General features: G+C 58.1%; 2 protein-coding genes and 1 long non-coding RNA gene across 4 annotated transcripts in view; 1 reads left to right on the forward strand and 2 right to left on the reverse strand.

The window, feature by feature from the left end:
* OSBPL7 (oxysterol binding protein like 7) overlaps positions 1 to 9,903 on the reverse strand; it is a 14,610-nt gene extending 4,707 nt beyond the window's left edge. Inside the window, exons 1-16 of one of the 2 annotated variants that reach the window (XM_032429174.1) lie at positions 9,760 to 9,903; positions 8,248 to 8,401; positions 8,012 to 8,137; positions 7,774 to 7,827; positions 7,039 to 7,152; positions 6,583 to 6,693; positions 6,347 to 6,464; positions 5,903 to 6,006; positions 5,455 to 5,547; positions 5,238 to 5,370; positions 5,065 to 5,153; positions 4,774 to 4,869; positions 3,998 to 4,135; positions 3,345 to 3,438; positions 2,466 to 2,713; positions 2,184 to 2,321 (exon numbers count right to left, since the gene is read on the reverse strand). In XM_032429174.1, the coding sequence (XP_032285065.1) occupies positions 2,184 to 2,321; positions 2,466 to 2,713; positions 3,345 to 3,438; positions 3,998 to 4,135; positions 4,774 to 4,869; positions 5,065 to 5,153; positions 5,238 to 5,370; positions 5,455 to 5,547; positions 5,903 to 6,006; positions 6,347 to 6,464; positions 6,583 to 6,693; positions 7,039 to 7,152; positions 7,774 to 7,827; positions 8,012 to 8,137; positions 8,248 to 8,322 (1,731 nt within the window). In that variant the 5' untranslated portion in view covers positions 8,323 to 8,401; positions 9,760 to 9,903. The remainder of the gene's footprint in view (positions 1 to 2,183; positions 2,322 to 2,465; positions 2,714 to 3,344; positions 3,439 to 3,997; positions 4,136 to 4,773; positions 4,870 to 5,064; positions 5,154 to 5,237; positions 5,371 to 5,454; positions 5,548 to 5,902; positions 6,007 to 6,346; positions 6,465 to 6,582; positions 6,694 to 7,038; positions 7,153 to 7,773; positions 7,828 to 8,011; positions 8,138 to 8,247; positions 8,402 to 9,759) is intronic. The other variant, XM_032429175.1, reaches the window with a different exon arrangement.
* Positions 9,904 to 9,995: 92 nt separating this feature from the next.
* On the forward strand, positions 9,996 to 12,609 carry LOC116647422. Its single transcript, XR_004302334.1, has 3 exons — positions 9,996 to 10,166; positions 11,420 to 11,616; positions 12,539 to 12,609. It is a non-coding gene; the product is annotated as an uncharacterized LOC116647422 (long non-coding RNA).
* On the reverse strand, positions 11,632 to 17,985 carry MRPL10 (mitochondrial ribosomal protein L10). Its single transcript, XM_032428801.1, has 5 exons — positions 17,912 to 17,985; positions 15,440 to 15,609; positions 14,859 to 15,023; positions 14,463 to 14,607; positions 11,632 to 12,699 (listed from the first exon to the last, which is right to left on the reverse strand). The coding sequence occupies exons 1-5, from the start codon at positions 17,961 to 17,963 to the stop codon at positions 12,443 to 12,445; spliced, it is 789 nt and encodes a 262-aa protein (XP_032284692.1). The 5' UTR covers positions 17,964 to 17,985; the 3' UTR covers positions 11,632 to 12,442.
* Between the last annotated feature and the right edge of the window lie 183 nt (positions 17,986 to 18,168).

The raw sequence follows: 18,168 nt of genomic DNA on the forward strand, positions 1-18,168 counted from the left end.
AAGGGGCGCCTGGGTGGCTCAGTTGGTTAAGCGACTGCCTTCGGCTCAGGTCATGATCCTGGAGTCCCTGGATCGAGTCCCGCATCGGGCTCCCTGCTCAGCTGGGAGTCTGCTTCTCCCTCTGACCCTCCCCCCTCTCATGTGCTCTCTCTCTCATTCTCTCTCAAATAAATAAATAAAATCTTTAAAAAAAAAAAAAAAAAGATTTTTACTTATTTGACAGAGAGAGAGAGAGAGACAGTGAGAGAGGGAACACAAGCAGGGGGAGGGGGAGAGGGAGAAGCAAGCTTCCCGCCGAACAGGGAGCCCGACGCAGGGCTCGATCCCAGGACCCTGGGATCATGACCTGAGCTGAAGGCAGACGCTTAATGACTGAGCCACCCAGGCCCCCTGGGGGTCATTTTCTACTGTACTATTGGACTATGTTAACTTTTCACTATGTTTTCAAAAACACTTAAAATCTAAGGTGCCTGGGTGGCTCAGTCAGCAGGGAGTCTGCTTCCCCTCACCCTCTGCCCCTCCTCCTGCTCATCTTCTCTCTCTCTCTCTCTCAAATGAATAAATAAAATCTTTTAAAAAACCAAAAACACTTAAAATCTAAACAAACAAAAAACCTGCTTCAACTCTTTATCCCCCCTCTGGCTGAAACCCTCTCTCCCTCTTCTTTCCCTCCAGGTAAAATTTTTTGGAAACAATTTGCATTTGTCTCTATTTTAATTTAATCTAATTTTTTAAAATTTATTTTTTTTAATTTTTTTTTGAGAGAGAGAGCTCACATACAAGGGGGGGGGGCAGAGAAGCCCCACACAGGGCTTGATCTCATGACCCTGAGATTATGACCTGAGCTGAAACCAAGAATCAGTTGTTTAACTGACTGAGCCACCCAGGTACCCCTAATTTTATTTTTTTAAGTAAGCTCTATGCCCAACGTGGGACTTGAACTCACAACCCTGAGATCAAGAGTCACATGCTCTACTGACTGAGCCAGCCAGGCGCCCCATTTAATTTTAAGTAGCACTTTTCTCTATTTTACTTCTTTTTACTACACACCCACTGTAATCCAGGCTCAGCCCCCAGCCTTCCTCTGAAACATCCCTCACTCAGTAAACCAACGACACTTTTTGAAGTCCTGTGGACCATCTGCCCACCCCCTCACCTCAGAGCTCCTCCGCCTTCCCTGCCCACCCTCGTGTCCGGACCCTCCCCCCGGAGCAGCCTGTGACATCATCCGTCCTCTAAGCTGGTGACTCCCAGGTCCGTTAGCCCCACCCTGTGCCCCCCAAGGAGCTCCATGCCCACGTGGTCCAGGGCCTACTGGACATCTCCCCATGGAAGTCAAGCCCACGTGGATAAGGAGTCTCCCTAATTCAGTCACTCTCCTCTCGTCCTTTCCATCTTGCTCACTGGCACGGCCACACAGCCAGAAATTCAAGGCCACCTCCGACTTCTCCCTCCCATCGACCACCTCCCCTATCCCTTACGCGTAACAACATTCTGTTGACCACCGAGTCCTGTCGAGAGCGACACATGCACAGCTGCCGAATCCACTGTCCACGCAATCCGGCTGCCAGCGGCCAAGTGCAGGCCCTCAGCAGCTCTTACAGGGGTGACCTTCTCTGACCCATCCGCATGCGACCGCCTGAGTGCTCTTGATAGAGTGCAATTCGGAGCCTGTCCCTCTACGGCCGAAAACCCTCCGACTTCGGGATTTGAGAACAACCGCTTCGCTCACAGGGCTCCTCAGGGTTTGGCCCTGTCTGTTCTTCCAGCTGCGTCTCTTACTCTTCCTAAACATGCTCCATCTGTTCCTTTACACTGTCTGGAGCATCCCGTTCTCCACGCCCTCCCAGCCCGTACTCCTGGTGCCCGTACTCCTGGTGCCCGTCAATTCCTCCCTCAAGACTTAGCTCAGGATCAGCCCCCAGAGCCTGCCTTCCCGGGTAGGGCTGAGGAGCGGCCTATGAGCTTCCGGGCTCCCGGCTCTAGAACATGCCCCGTAAAACTCCCTGGGTCAAGTCAGCCCGCACACTCGGCAGGGGGCTCCCCGGAGCAGAGAGCCCCTTGCGCCACCACCATGCGGCCCAGCGCCTGGCGCAGAGCCGGCCGCCCCGCGCTCTCCCCCAGGCCCCGACCCCCCCAAAGCCCCGGCGCTTCCCGGCCCCAGGCCCCCATGAGGCCCACACCTGCTCACTGATGAAGCGGAAGCCCCGGTCAGGCCGCTCACACTCATAGGTCTCCCCCAGGACGGGGTTGAAGGGCTTACAGCCTGCTCGGTGGTACGTGGACGAGTAGGCAGACACGGCAAAGGCCGCGATGTACACCTGCAGGGGGGAGGGCAGGGAGATGCCGCTGGGGGGGAGGGGGTCAGAGAAGGGGAGGTGCCACCCCACGGCAGGCAAGGACTGGGGGGCCCGAGGTGGAAGTCCGGCAGCGAGGAGGGGGCCGGCCGGGAGTTGGCGGGGTACCATGCGCTCGCAGGGGTCGGCCGTGCGGCTGGCCTGGTCCAGGAGGCGGCTGTACTCCAGCTCCTCGCACAGCCGCTGCAGGGTGTTGAGCGGCTCGTTGAGCTGCACGGGCATGGACACCTTGGACAGGTCCTTGCCGATGTTGTTCCGCAGTATGTTCCACAGGCTCACGTCGGCTCCTGGCCCACTGGCTGCTGGCAGGCAGCGGCGACGCGGGGGCCCTGCAGCTCTCCCTGGAACACATGCCCCTGGGGCCCACCCGGCCACGTCACTCTCCCTCTGGGTGCGGCACCCAGACCCAGCAGGTGCACAGGCCAGCCCCGAGGTGCCCCCCCCAACAGAGGGGCTCCTAGATAGACTCACTCCCAAGCCCCTCTGGACTCGGGGCAGGGTGGGGCAGCTGGGGCCGAGAACCACTCCGAGAGGGCGGTCCCCACTGGGGAAACCCTGCACCCCAGAAGCCCCTCCTGAGCCCCCCACCCTTATCTTCAGCTCCCCACCATAAACACAGAAACCGATGTCAGGATATAGATTATTCGGCCCATTTTGTAGATGAGGAAGCAGGCTCCAAGAAGTAAAATGACATGTCCAAAGCCACACTGGTAAAGAGTGGCAAGGTGGGAGTTTCTGCCTCTGTATCAGGCCCTATGCGAACCTTCTCAGGCATGAGCCTGACCCACCCCCGGAGCCACTTCTGGAACATTCTGTAGCTCACAGCTTAGCCTTCCTCATCTCCTGGGGTCACTTCTGGAGTCAGCACCCAAAGCTGTCAGCCCACCAGTCACCCCAAGAGACTGCCTCCCAAGGGGCCTGGGCTGTGGGCAAACACCATTTCTACCTGTTCCCCAGCGCCCCCATGGCTGCGCACCCAGCGGGCACCTTTCTGATAGTGCTCAGCTCCCCTGAGGTCCAGCACCTCCTCGGACAGGCTGGTGGTGATTTCACTGGTGCACGACTCCTCCTCCTCTGAGCCCTGGGCCGGGAGAGATGAGAGGCTGGGCAGACTGGGCCTCCCCGGGCAGCTGGGCAGTGCCCAGGGCCCGGCAAGACTCTGCCCAGCCAGTCCTTTGATGGGAAGGGGGAAGACATGTATTTGGGTGGGGGGGGGGGCTCTGAGCCCTAAGACCGGCATCAGGGAGTGTGCCCTGCCACTTTGGGAGGGGGACGCCTGGCCCTCTCACTTTGGGGAGAAAGCTCAGGGACTTGGTGGTACACAAGGACAGGGCAGCAGGGCATTGCTGAGACCCCGGGTCCGGGTCAGGGGTCAGGGGAATGCTGGGGCTGACGGGCTCTCAGGAAGATGGCGGGTGGGACTGAGGCAGCCGTCTTGCTGGAGAACCAACGGGGATAAAGCACATCGAACTGGAAGAAGGGTCCCCAGTGGAGATTTCTGAGCAGGGACACCAACCCAGCAGGTCCGGATGTGTTGCCAGAGACAGGAGCCGAGGCGTTAGAAAGGATTTGGGAATCTACAAATTCTAGTCTCTCTGGACCCCATCCCAATTTTCCCAGGCCCCCCACCACCACCTCACCTCATTTTCAGAAGAGCTGGCAGAGAGGAGAACCTCACAGGCATCAAAGAACTCTGTGTGGGACTCAGCGAGAGACAGGATGCTGCTCTGGGACAGCTGGGGGGTCAGCTCCCGCCCCTTCATGTACAGAGCTTCTTGCTGTGGGAAGGACGGGTGTCAGGCAGGGGAGAGAACACAGTGGAATAGGAAGGTGTGACGGAAGGAACTGGGAGCAAGGAGACACAGGTTCCCCACAGCCGCGCACCCTGCCTGGGCGCTGACTCTGAGCCGGGCTCCAAGGCTTCCGTGTGTATTAACACAATCCATCCTGAAGCTCACCCTATGCAACAGGCGCAATTATGACCCCCCACTTTGCAGATCAGGACACTGAGCCTCAGGGTCACAAAGCGGGCGTGGAATGGAGCTAAATTGAAACCCATGGAGCCCGGCCCCAGAGTCTGTGCTCAGAACACCTAAGTCCCAGCTCAGCCAACCCACGATCCGCAATTGTGGGAGCCTGGGCCCCCATCGGTCAGATTCTTTGAGTCTCTGTATCCTCCACCATGAACTTGAGGGTAAGGATCATGGCCTCATAGGACCCAAAACTAAAGGTAAAAGCACTCTGCACACACTGGCCAGGCAGGAATGACCACGATGAGGTTGCTGACAGTGTTACATGAAAGGGTTGGAGCTAGGACTTCTGGCCCTGTTTTGGGTCTGAAGACCAACGGTGCCTTCACTTCCCCGAGCAAGAAGGTGCAGGAGAAAGGGTCCCCACAGTCCAGCCTGGCTCCTACCTCCTCGGGGTTGAGGGAGCTGAAGGAGTCTGCAGTGGTGTCCGAGGAGACGGAGAGCGAATGGAGGCGCCTCGGGCCAGCAGAGGCCTCGGAGACCTGCAGGGAGAGGGTGAGGGGCCAGGGGCCAGGAGGACAAAGCCCTCCCCACCCCACCACGCTGATCTCTGCACAGACTGCCTCTGCCAGCCACTCTCGCCCTGGACCCAGCTCTGCTCTCACCCCCAGGCCTGCGGGCCTCGGCCTCAAGCCCTCTCCTCCCACGGCTCCCCGGTCCCTGAGCCTCACCCCCACCTGTGACAGCTCTGAACCCTGGTGCAGGTCCCTCAGTTGGTCCCACTCGGCGGTCAGGGCAGCCAGGACGCTGCTGAGGGAGTTGTGCACTGTAGGGGCAGGGGCAGGCGTCAGACTTCTCTTCCTCTCCCTCCCCCTGCCTGCTCCCTGCCACCCCTCCCGCATGCACTCACCCTTCTGCGCCAGGGCCCAGAAAGTACGCTGCAGGTGGGCATAGTCTGGCGGCGGCAGCCCGCGGGGGCCTGAGGGGTCCCGGGACTCCAGGTAGCGAGACAGGTTGGGAACAGAGCTGTGGAGACGACCAACCTGTAGGTGAAGGGCAGGGGTCAAAGGTGACAGCCTCCTTCAGGGCATCCCACCCGGCGACTTGGGGTCCACGCCCCAGCTCACCCGTCCAATAGTGTCGTCCTTGGCAAAGCTCTGTGTGCACCACATGCGGCTGGTCCGCTTCCCCTTCCTGGGTCTCTCAGTTGTCACTGAGGCCTGGCACATGGGGGGGGGGGTTCACTCAGGGAGAAGGGCAGCAACCATGAAAGCCAGGAGAGAGGCAGATGGCCCCGGAGGGGGGCACAGAGACATCTGACACCGCAGAGGAAGAAGACAGACGCCCTAGTAGATGCGTGGGCACAGCAGGCAGGGGTCGGCCCCAAGGGGCATAGACGCGACCCTGAGACAGTCTGGACATGGGAGGTGAGTCAGCTAGGCCGATGCATGGCTCTCCAGGGAGCTGCAGCATGTAAGGGGGCCTGGGGATCTGTCCCAGGGAAGCGGTGGGCATGCAGGCATAAAGCGGGAGAGGCCCCTGGGCAGGCCCCTGCCTCCTCCCCCCGGCCCTCACCTGGTGCGTGGGGATAACTGGGGCTGAGGGGATTCGGTGCAGGGACTCCAGGCTCTGGAGGAGTCTGTGTAGTTCCTGGAGCTTCCCCTGACACTCAGACAGCTCTGCGGGAAGAATGAATGAGGAAGTCCCTCTCCCAACACTGACCAGGTACCCCAAAGTCTGTCCCTCAGCTTCCCTTCCTCCTCCAAACACTTCACCCGGCAGCCATAGAAACCCTGACCCTGGATCGCCCTCTTCGGCTCAGGAGCCCAAAGCAGTTCCCACGTCTCAGCCCGGGTCTGGCCTCACACGGGTCTCCTGAGAGGGCTGGCACCCCAACCCCCACTGTCTCCACAACACACCTCAACTCTGCTGCCCCCGCACGGACTGACTCTGTCCCCACTTGCTGGCACTTCCCTCTCCTGGGCCAACATCATAGGCGCAGTGCCACGGGCCCCTCACCATGAGAGCAGCGGTCTAGCCCATCACTGTCCCTTGGCCAGGAAGACACCTTCTCCCGAGGTCCAGCCCCAGGTAGAGCCGAGGCGCTGGTATCCGCTGGAAGCTGGGCACCAGGAACCTGCGGGGTGCGTCAAGGGTGAGGCGGGACAGTGCCCACATCCCTGGGTCTCATGATTCCCTGAAGCCACCACCCCTGGGTGCCCCTGTCACCTGCCCCCACGCAGGGCCCTTCTTACCTTCCGGTGAGTGGTGCCGGGCAGCGAGCCTCGGGGCATGTCCAGGCGCTGGGCCAGGCGGTGGGCACGAAGCTGGGCCACCCAGCTCTGGAACAGGTCCTGGGATTTGATCTGCAGAGGCGATGGAGATGGGGAGGGAAGCATGAAAGGAAGGACTGCTTCACTGGGGCAGGAAGTTGGGGCTCTGATCCCCAGGCAAGTGGGCTCCCCCTGTGGTCCCCAGCTTGTGCTAAGGCTCCTTGCGGGGAGGCAGAGCCCAGGAGTCTGAGCCCTTAGCTCTGTGCCCGTTTACAGAACAACCAAGAAGGCGGTTTGCCGTTGGCCATCGTATACGATGGGAAAGCCCTTGCTGTCGACCTCAGGGACAGACCCTCAGCCCCCGCCCCTCTCTCCGGTGTGCCCTTGTGTCTCCGCCAGGCTGGGACCCAAGCCACACTTGGCTCCCAGGAATGTCACCTTGAGGTGGTAGATGTTATCTTCGGTGTCAAGGTCAATGCGCTGGGCCTTTTTGTTGATGGACATGACAGACAGTCGGACGTCAATGGAGCCATGAAGCTTCCCCTTGGTGATCTGGAGTGGAGGGTTAGCAGGGGGAAAATGGGACTGTTTTTAGGCCCCCGGGGACCATAGAGCCACCATCTTCCTGAGGTGACTCTAGGCTCCAGGGCCAGGCAGTGGGTTCACTCTCATCCCTGAGTCACAGCATCAGCAGGGACTTGTCCGCTGTCCGCCTGTGCACAGAACACCCCACTATGTCAAGTCACATTCTCAACTCAAGGGAGTCACGGAGCCAGGAAAACTGCTCTCAGGAACCCGCAAGACCGAGAAGGCAAACACCCTCTCGGATGGTGAGCCTGAGCACGTAGGCCTTCGGTTCCTGTTCCCAGCCCAGGAACAGGAGGAGGGCACGGATGAGAAAGCTCCTGCTTCCTGGACACTAATTTTTGTGCCAGGCACTGTCCCGAGGGCCCTCACCAAGAAGACTACCCTACAAATGGGGGGTCGTACTCTCTCCATCTTAGAGATGAGGGAGTTGAGGCCCAGGGAAGGAACTTGCCCAAGACCCCACACCCAGAAATGGTGGAGCTGGGATCAGACCCTGCTCTGGTGGATTCCAGAAGTCCCCTGCCTATTCGGAGCATTCTGGGGCCACACGCATTCCCACGACCCCCAGCAGAGGCCCTGACTCACGTCTTGCCGAGTGGTTGCATAATGAAGGATCCCGTCCTCGAGCACAAAGTATCTCTGTGACGTGGCCCAGAAGGAACGAGAACCCAGGAGGCGAGAGGAAAGGGTATGGGGAGAGAGCAACCACACACATGGACTTTTCTTCTTCTCCACACACACAGCCCCTGTACTGCCCACACACTCTCCCACGTGCCCGTCCCACCCCTGCATCTGGCCCCTCCCTTGGCCCCGCCCACCCTACCTTGTGCCAGCCCTTCAGAGGCCACTTCCTTTTCTTGAGCAGGTGGCCTTCCTGCCTCTCCGGCATGATGCCCTCTGCTCCCAGCCTGCTCCGTGGCTCCTCCACCACCTCCCACAGCTCAGAGGCCTGCCGTCCAGGACAGAGATGTAGGAAAGCAGCTGGGAAGGTGACCAAATCTGGCCCCCACTTTTGGGCCAAGTTCTATCCCCCCACTGCCTGCTTCCCCACCCTCAGACCTGCTGGGCACTGCTTGGCTTTGCAGACTGAGTGCTCTCGGCCAAGAAGTTAGGGACCCTCTCTTGGAAGTCCATGGAGAAGGGAGCGGCCACTCCCTGCCGAGAAGTAGAACGGGGTGGAAGGAGAAGGATGTCACCTTGTCCTGAGGGGACCCTTGAAGCAAGAGAGAGACCCCATGAGCACAGACCCTGCTCTCACCTCCCCACCTCCCACCCCTCCTGCATCGTCTGAGATAAGAGCTCACCCGCATCTGCTCACCTGCCAGGCCTCTCCGAGTCTGTCCCTTCCCCACCCTGGGCCGGTTTCCCTGCCCACACCCGCCAGCTGCGGCCACTGCTCAGAGAGGTGAACTAGCTGAACTAGCACGCAGCCCGCAGGCCGGTGCCAAGAGAAAACCACAAAAGTCCGCCCAGCCCCACCTTGGGCCCACACTCTCAGGCTCTAGGAAACACTCAGTGCTTTCTCTGGAGGATTCCCTGGGGATGATCAGAGATGAGGCATGGGAGTGAAAAAAGAGGCTCTAAAAAAGGACAGAGGAATTCAGAAAATGGACAAGCAAGATCTCAGTCCAGCTTCTCTTCCTTCAGGACCCCTGGACATCCCTCAACCCTGCCGCCATCATGGGCTGTAGACGCCTCTGCCACGATGCCTCTGCAGAGTGCTCCTAACCCCTTCATCCCAACTCCCCACCAATCGGTCTCCAGATCCTCTATCTTCTGCATGGGGAAACTGAGGCCTGAGACAGCCCTCTCCCCATTGTTCCCTGTGCCTCTACCCTAGGATGCCCACCTGAGACCCTCAGACCCCCGCCGAAGCCTCCCTTCTATCATCCCAGTCCTTGGGGCTCCTGATAAGTACCCACCCGGAGAAAGCAGGGGACTGGGCCCATGAAGGCACCGTGTGCAGGAGAAGAGGTGGCCAAGAACATGCCACCGTCCACACAGGTCCCGCAGCAGTGCCCACAGGCGCCCTTGGCACCAGCCCTGGCTGCCCTGGCTCCACGGGGAGATCAATAATGCATGAGGCTCTGAGTGTGTGAGACAGGGAGGGGACTGGAGGGGCGAGGCTGGCCCGAGGCTGGGCAAACAGCTCAGATCTTCCAATGGAGCCAGCAAGCACCTGAGGAGCTGAGGCCAGGAAGGGACAGGGACGCGGTGGGGTCGTGGTGGCCAAGAGGTCGGGACGGAGGGGCCCGGAGTGCAAGAGGCTGACCCAGGGTGGGGGGGGGCGGGTAAAAACTCCTGCATTTGGCCATTGAAAGTTCCCAAACTCTTCCGGTGTTTGGGTACCTCTGTGCCCTTTTCCTGGCCCCGGATGCTCCTGGCCCCTCGCTGCTGGCGCCCGGAGGGGGAGGCTCTGCCAGGAGGGGGTGCGGGGTCGAGGTGAGCCAGGTTGGTGCCCCATCTCCACTTCCATTCCCACCCCCGTCTCCGGAGGGGCAGACCCGCCAGCTTCAGGTGGGAGGAAGCCTGCCCAGGGGGTGTCAGCTGATGCCAGCATGGTCCCCTTACCCCAGGGTCCATGGACGCCCGTGCTCCTTGGCCCGCGCACCGCTCTGCCTCTGAGTCACCGTCTCTGAGTGGCCCGCTCCCTCCTCACGGAGCTGAGCAGTAGCAGCAGCTGCTGCAGGAACCAGGAAGGAAGGAGACGTTGGAGCCTCCCCTCCAGCCGGATCTCCCCACCTCCCCCCCTCCCCGGCCCCTCCTCCCGCCAAGCTCCGGGCAGCCGCTCAGCTCTGCCCCCCTGCTCCCGGGAGGACTCAGGGCTGAGCGGACTCCCCAGCACCGAGGTAGCTTGGGAGTGGGGGCAGAGTCCCCACTGGGCGCAGTTCCAGACAGATCACGGAGGACTGGGGAGCCGCCGGCCTCAAGCCAGTGGTGGTGAAGGGTTTACTCGGACTAGCATGGCCTTGACCCCAGTGAGTACCCAAGGCCATTTCCTTATTAACCGCCCCCTCTCGTTTTACATCTGAAAATAGATTGCAAAATTTGGAGCCAGCAAAGGAATCAGGTTGACGGGAAGGGACGGATGCCCCCGGGGGACCACAACAGACAGTGCCAACAGCACGGTGAGCAGGGCGGCCACCGCTGGAGAGGGACAGGCAGCGGCCCCCACCGAGGCTCTCATTGCGGGTGATGCCCCACCAGGGCGGGACCCAAGGGGCCGGAGGCACCCGTGTGTAACATAAAATCCCCAGCTTGCAGAGTCTCTGGATCAGGAGCAGGTCTGCAGCAGTGACCAGGTGGCCGTTAGGGCTAGCTGGAACCAACTCGGGTATCCCCGGCCTCCCTTTCTGAGCACCTCTTCTGCCAGAGTACTGTGTTCAGTGCAGTACTTGATTCTAATTAAAAATCAGCTCTTAAGGTCTAAACATGGGACACCTGGGTGGCCCAGTCGGTTAAGCATCCAACTCTTGATTTTTGGCTCAGGGTCTTGAAATCGAGCCCTGTGTAGGGCTCTGCGCTCAGCACAGAATCTGCTTGAGATTCTCTCTCTCCCCCTGTTCCCTCCCCCGTTCGGGCGCATGTGCTCTCTTAATAAATAAAAGCTTAAAAAAAAAAAGTCTAAACCTCATTAAAATGAATGCAAGATGGACAGACAGCTTTAAGGACAGTGAAGCTGCTTTCTGGAAAGTGAGTTTTAATGGTGGGGCCTCAGGCATCGCCAGCAGGTGAAGGATGCAGTGCAGGATTCTTTGATCCAGAAAGGATGTGGGCCACCTCCCCCACCCAGGCCTTGGTTTACCCTACAGGATCTTACACATCCTTTGGGAGATGCCTGTTCTCTTGTCCCTTCAGAACCTCAGCACGGCTCCCGCTGCCCCAGGAGGGTGTTGTTGGCACCCGGCAGGGTTCTGGGAGTCAGGGAGGGCACTGAGCAGCACTGGCGAGACCAGCTCTGACATCCATGAGCCTTAGGGGCCTTTTAATTCACTTCCTATCGATCAAGCATCCCTGGGGCATATGGCACCGACCTGGGCACTGTGGGAAATTGGTCCTGGACCAGGCCACAGAAAAGCTGCAGATCGTCACTGCTAGAGTGGTGCCTGTCCAGGACTAAGGAAGCTGTTGCACTGCCCCAGGTCTGGGAGGAAAGTTCGACAGCCACCGTCCCTACTCCAATCAAGGACAAGGGCAGGCTTCCAGTTAAACATTCTCTCTCCTTCATTAGGAACTTCTGGTTCTCCAAGATTGGAATGAGGCCTCCCACTCAAGAGCCTCCAGACCCCCTCATTAGTACAGAATTCTGGTTTGGCCCAGCTCTTGCTCAGAATCACCTGGGACATGTTAGCTACCGGGCAAAGTTGGCAGCTGCCTTCAAAAGGACGAACATGGAAGAGATGCCATTTGTGGGACTGGTCCAGGGAGGTAAGAGACCTGGACACGGAAAGAGGAAGGATTTTCTAGGAGAAGTGAGAATCAGAGGCAGCCCTGAGAATAAGTCTACACGGAGGATAAACTTGCAAACAGCAAAACCGAGGTAGTAAAATGCATTTCATTTTATCAACAAGCAGTGCTCCCAACCTTTCCATAACGTGACACACCCTGAGGGTGGAGAATTAACATTCAGGCACACCCCAGACCCTAATGAGGAAGCTTGAGGGCAGAAATCCAGGGCATGGTCTTCAGAGCAGAGAGCCTGGTTCAAGCACCTGTTCGGTCTCTTATTAGCTACATGACCTTGGGCAGACTCCTGAACTTCTCTGTGAAATGACGAATGTTAGGGTGACATGGTGAGAAGAATGGAGGTGTGTCAAGTGGTGAGCACAGAGCCTGGCCCTCAACAGATGCCATTCTCAGCACAAGTACCGAGGGGGACTACTGCAGCACGGCGGGCCCACGAGGGGGTAGGCCGGGAGACACGTGCAGCAAGGGACAGTGGACATGGAGGCAGAGGGCAACCTCCTCATCTGGTCAGCTTCTCTGCCCTGGACCCGGAGAGCCAAAAGCCTGCTCCTGTTAGGTCCCAGGGTGGGAACACTAGGGACAAAGACAGCAATTCAGAGCCTCCATTCGGAAATGGGATGTCTCTGCATCCCTGGGTGGCCCTGTATCTGAGGAAGTCGGGGTCAGTGAAGTCAGGTCACGAACGCCACTCCCCACCCCAAGTGCTTCCACATTTCTGATTGATGGATGAGGGCGCAGCCAACAGGGGTAGAGTGTGTTTACGGGCAGGCCGGGTACAACAGGCTGGCTAGGAGTTCGGGACAGAGTCAGGAGAAGCAGGCTGCCCGCTGGCTGGCGCGATGGAGTCCCCCTCCTGTTGCTGTCTGATGTACTGGTCCAGCAGGGCCGTCAGCTGGAAGGGCTGGTGCTGAAGCAAGAGGTGGGTCTGGGCCACGTGGAAGGTGAGTCCTCCTACCAGCTCCCCGTGCACCATGGCCAGGCTGGGAAGCTGGGAGTAGCTGATGAAGCCCTGCCTGCTGAGGATGGTGCCGTCGATGCAGCCACCTGGAGGAACACAGGCTCAGCGGGGCCCCCACAAATGCCTCTCTCCACTGAAACCAACGGTCCAACTCAAGGTTCCAACGCACGCTCTGCCACCCTCCTCCACCTCCCAGCCTTCCCCCGAATCTGGCTCCCACACCTGTCCCACCCAGCTCCCCCTCAGTTTGGGACTGATCCCCTCCCTTCCTTCCTAACTCTTCCCTAAAAAACACTCACATAAGACAACCACCCGGCCCACCCCCAACTAAGTCATGGTTTCCTAAACCTTTGTAACCGCAGAGGGGCACCTGGGTGGCTCAGTTAGTTTGAGCATCTGCCTTCGGCTCAGGTCATGATCCCAGGGTCCTGGGATCAAGCCCCGCATCGGGCTCCCTGCTCAGCGGGGAGCCTGCCTCTCCCTCTCCCTCTCGCTCCCACTTGTCTCTCTCTCTCGAATAAATAAATAAAATCTTAAAAAAAAAAAAAAAAAGAAAGAAAGAAAGAACCACAGAGCGTGTGTGTGTGTAGTGGGGTAGCTATGAAACCAGTCTTCTCTAGAAGAATCATCTCCTGGGATCCCCAGCATTAGGGGAGTCTGGGAAACATTGCTCACTGCCCCTCAGTGCCCTTCCCCTGGGCTGTTTAAGCATCTCCGTCTGTGTGGCTTTCTGCACCCCACTGCTAGACTCAAGCTGTCTGAACCTCCTCTCCCTGCAGAGCCCTCTCTCTGCTTTCCCTCCTCTCCCCTCCCCCCTGCCCGTGCAGAAATGACACAGGACTGGGGCGCCTGGGTGGCTCAGGTGGTTAAGCATCCGACTCTTGGTGTTGGCTCAGGTCATGATCTCAGGGCTGTGAGATCCAGCCCCGCATGGGGCTCCCCGCTCAGCGCAGAGTCTGCTTCTCTCCTTCCCCCTCTCCCTCTGCCCCTGCCCCTCACCCCGCCCCCCTGCCTGAGCTCTCTCTCTCCCTAAAATAAATAAATCTAAAAAAGAAGGAAGGGAGCGAGGGAGAGAGGGAGGGAGGGAGGAAGGGAGGAAGGTAGGGAGGGAGGGAGAGAGGGAGGGAGGGAGGGAGAGAGGGAGGGAGGAAGGGAGGGAGGGAGGGAGAGAGGGTGGGAGGGAGAGAGGTAGGGAGGGAGGAAGGGAGAGAGAGAAGGAGGGAGGGAGGAAGGGAGGGAGGGAGAGAGGGAGAGAGGGAGAGAGGGAGAGAGGGAGGGAGGGAGGAAGGGAAAGAGGGAGGGAGGAAGGGAAAGAGGGAGGGAGGGAGGGAAAGAGGGAGGGAGGGAGGGAGAGAGGGAGGGAGGGAGGGAGGGAGAGAGGGAGGGAGGGAGGGAGGGAGAGAGGGAGGGACGGAGGGAGGACGGACGCAGGGCAGTGAGCCAACACAGGTTCTGGAGGGACACAGGCAGCCCTCAACAAATGGTGCTACTGGGGCGCCTGGGTGGCTCAGTCGTTAAGCGTCTGCCTCCCGCTCAGGTCATGATCCCGGGGTCCTGGGATCGAGCCCCGCATCGGGCTCCCTGCTCAGCGGGAAGCCTGCTTCTCCCTCTCCCTCTCCCCCTGCTTGAGTTCCCTCTCTCGCTGTGTCTCTCTGTCAAATAAATAAATACAATCTTTAAAAAAACACCAAAAAACAAATGGTGTTACTGACTCAGGCCCCACCCATGAGAGGATGTCCCCCCAAGGAGGTCCACAGTTTTACCCCCATGTACTTAGCAGATGGCACCAGGCTGCAGTAGCACCCGCTCCCCTTCACCCCCATCCTCAACCCGCAGGGTGCTTGCTCACCGAGCAGTGGCAGGAAAGGCACACCCTTTAAGACTCGCACCATCTCCTTGACCTTGGGCTCCTCGCTGACCAGCAGGAAGTTGTGCCCCACAAAGAGGGGCAGCAGGTTTTGGTACTTGGAATCCTCTAGGAAGGGCTTCAGAACCTGGAACAGCAGGAAAGAGGGCTTCCTGGGGACAAGTGGGAGGAAGGGCTGCCCACCCTGATCACAGGCCAAGTCAGGCTGAGGGTGCAAGCCGACAGTCTCCTCGGCCCCCAACCACAGCGTAGGCACCAGACTGGAGGGTTGCTTGCGGTGGGAGGGTCGAACACACCCGATCTGGGGAGGGGCCCCCTGTGGTCTGAGTTGGCGGGGGCGGGGGATCAGGGTGCCGGTACCAGAGGGCTGCTCCCTACCTGGTTGGGGAAGATCTTCATCAAGATCTTGTGCTTCCGCAGCCGGTGCCGTATGAGAAGCTTGTCCTCCGCACTCAGAGCCACATTCTGACAGACGGCTATCATTCGGTTCTCTCGGAAAACTGCATCTATCTCCCGACGGAGGAGCCGGATAAGGCCTGTCTCCTGTAGTCAGGAAGGGATGACCAAGGGGACATCAGCTGCCCTTCTCCTTGTCCCCCTTTCTCCCTGGGGGACTGGTGCTGGGGCTCCCAGTGATGCCCAAACATGGGAAACTTCAAGTCCTTTCAAGACAAGAGAGATACCCTCCCCTACCTCCACCTGCTTGGATAACCTTCACATAATTTTGGGGAGACAAGTAAAGAAAGAAGGAAATCCAGGAAGCCCGTCTGATCCAGAGCCCAAAATGCCCAGCAGAATCAAGTGCACATTTCATTTTAAAGCATCTGGCCCACAGGGTCAAAGAGGGGAAGTAATGATGTGGAGGGCTGGGTCCTGGGGAGCTACTTCATTATGGCTTCAGAGACAAGATCACTTCAATCCACCATCCCAGCGTCAAGGACAGGCAGTGTCCTCCTTACCTCCTGTGGGGGACTGGGAGGACACGGTAGGCATCTCGGGTTGACCACAGGTTTTGGGGGGATATACTCAGTCAGAGCCATCAGCTTCTGCCGCTGGAAGTGCATCACACGACGATGGCGGGTAACAGCCTTGGAGCCACAACGGACGGTCTGGAGGGTGGGCAGCCGGCCTGGCAGGGGAAATGGCAACACTGTGATGTGCAGCCTCTAGGAGTCCTTAGTTGGCCTCAGATGGCAAAAAAGCCCACCTCTGGGCGAGACAACCACAGCTCAGAGAGCTAGACTCAGCACAAGAGTGGGACAAGGAATTGTCTGCTAGGAATCCTAAATCCCCCAAACTCCCCTTCTCTTTAATGGGTGACCTTAAGTCCTTTGAGGCTCCCATTTCTCCAGCTCTTCTATATGCACAGAGATGGGAGAAAAAGATGAGAACAAGGAAGAAAGTATATTTGAACACGTTAAAAAAGGGGGAGAGGGTTGAGCAAATTTTTTTTAAAGATTTTATTTATTTATTTGAGAGAGAGTAATGGAGAACGCGAGTGGGGGTGGAGGGGCAGAGGGAGAGAAGCAGACTCCCCGCTGAGCAGGAAGCCTGACACGGGGCTCAATCCCAGGACCCCAGGATCATGACCTGAGCTGAAGGCAGATGCTTAACCCACTGAGCCACCCAGGCGCCCCACAAATTTTTTTCTTAAATGGCCAAACAGTAAATATTTTAAGTTTGAGAACCGCACAGTCTGTCTCTACTACTCAACTGTGCCATTGTATCATGAAAGCAATCCTAGACAATATGAAACAAGCACATACGGCTGTATTCCAATAAAACTTTATTTATAAAACATAGTGGCCAGTCCAGCCACACTATGCCAAGCCCTGGTCTAAGCCAGTGGTTCTCAGGGTGTGCTCCCCCCACCCAGGCAGCAACATCGGCATCACCTGGGAACTTGTTAGAAACCCAAGTTCTCAGGGCCTGTCCTGGACCTACTGAGTCAGAAGCACTGGAGGGGAGCCCAGCAAACAGCAGTTCTAAGAAGCCCTCCGGGTGTTGCAGGTACACGCTGAAGTCTGAAAACCGCTGCTCTAAGCACTGCTCTGAAGCCTTCGCCCATGATTTGAAGAGAGAAGAGAAGACCCACGGCCCTCACAGCTCCTCACAGCTCCCCCAAACAAGCCTCCCTTCCCTGCGTTCTTGTTTACAGGCATCGGTGCAGAGCACCCTCAGAAGACAAGGGAGCCACTTGAAAGCTGTAAGCCTAAGTGACCCCTTCATCTTCAACGAAAGGACCCAGCTAGCACTTCCCACTTTCAGCCCTTCCCAACATTGGGATGGGGTCTCAGGGAAAAGTTCAGCTAGAAGGTGGCTCTAACAAAGAGCATGGAGGTTTGCTGGGGTGAGAGGTTTTCTTGCCAGCAGCCACAAAACCTAAGTTAAGAACACAGGTTTGGGATCAGATGGAACCGGATTTTTTTTCCTGAGAAAAAGCGGCGGGGGGGGGGGGGGGGGGCAGAGGGAAAGCGAGAATGACAAGCAGGCTCCACGCTCAGCAGCACTGAGCCCGACGCAGGGCTCAATCTCACGACCCTGAGATCAGGACCGGAGCTAAAACCAAGAGCCGGATGCTTATATCGACTGAGCCACCCAGGCACCCCACAGATGGAACCAGATTTTAATCTCTTCTGCCACTTACTACCTGTGACCTTGACCAGTCACTCAACTGGTCTAAACTTGAATTTTTTCACCTATAAAGAGGAGATGATAATGACTTCTTCATGACTGCTCTAAGATTTAAATGAGCTAATACATGTCAATCATTTACCACTGTGCCTGGCCTATATTATGTGCGCAAAATCATTCATTAAACAAATGTCTATTGCATGCCTACTAATGCCAGGCACCACGCCACCTGCTGGCTATACTGAATGAACACGGCTCTGCCCTTATGGAGTTTGAAGTCTAATACAGGAGACAACACATAAACCAATGCAAAATTACAGATTGTAAGAGTGAAAGGGGTCCATAAACAACCTGCAAAATACAGATTTAACAGGGGAAACCTGCTTTGCAGAAGGTGGCCAGGGCAGACCTGAGCAGGTGACATTTAGGCTGAGACCGTGGAAAGGTGGCACAGCGCCAAGGTCGAGGCGGGCAGTGGTTCAAGCAAAGGAAACTGGAGGCGACCAAGAGCTGGGTGGTGCATTACAGAAACCCAGAGAAGGAAGGGGGACTCGGGCGGAGGGAAGAAAGACTGTGGTTGTCGCCGACGCTGTTGCTGCACTGCGCCTACTACTAGTGTCTGCAGTCACAGGGAATTTTAGACGGAGGAAGGCGGCCAGCGATCTAGCTGGGGCCAAGGGGTCATCGGGAGCTGTCTGGAGTAAGAGATTGCGGGAGAGGATCAGTAGTGGAGGAGGGGAGACAGAACTAGAGAGCACCGGCCGGAACGCGCCGTGAGGACCTGGGCCGCTCCTTACCCGCCTGGGGCAGGAGACCTCCTCGCAGCATCCCAGCCACGGCCGCAGCCATCGCCACCGGAAGAACAGACGGGAGCCGGGAGAGACAGAAGGAGCTAAGGATTGTGGGAAGTCCTGGGGCCGGAAGCAGCCGGCAGGTCCGCCGGCTGGAGCACTAATCCGCATGCGCTGAGCCCGGGGCCTGTGAGCCCGCCCTCCCCGACGCCCAACCTGGCGTCCAGTCTCCTAGCAACGACGCTTAGACTCTTGGGCACAGC

The sequence above is a fragment of the Phoca vitulina genome, unplaced genomic scaffold (assembly GCF_004348235.1).
Source record: "Phoca vitulina isolate PV1807 unplaced genomic scaffold, GSC_HSeal_1.0 scaffold40, whole genome shotgun sequence".
In the NCBI taxonomy this organism is placed as follows: Eukaryota; Metazoa; Chordata; class Mammalia; order Carnivora; family Phocidae; genus Phoca; species Phoca vitulina.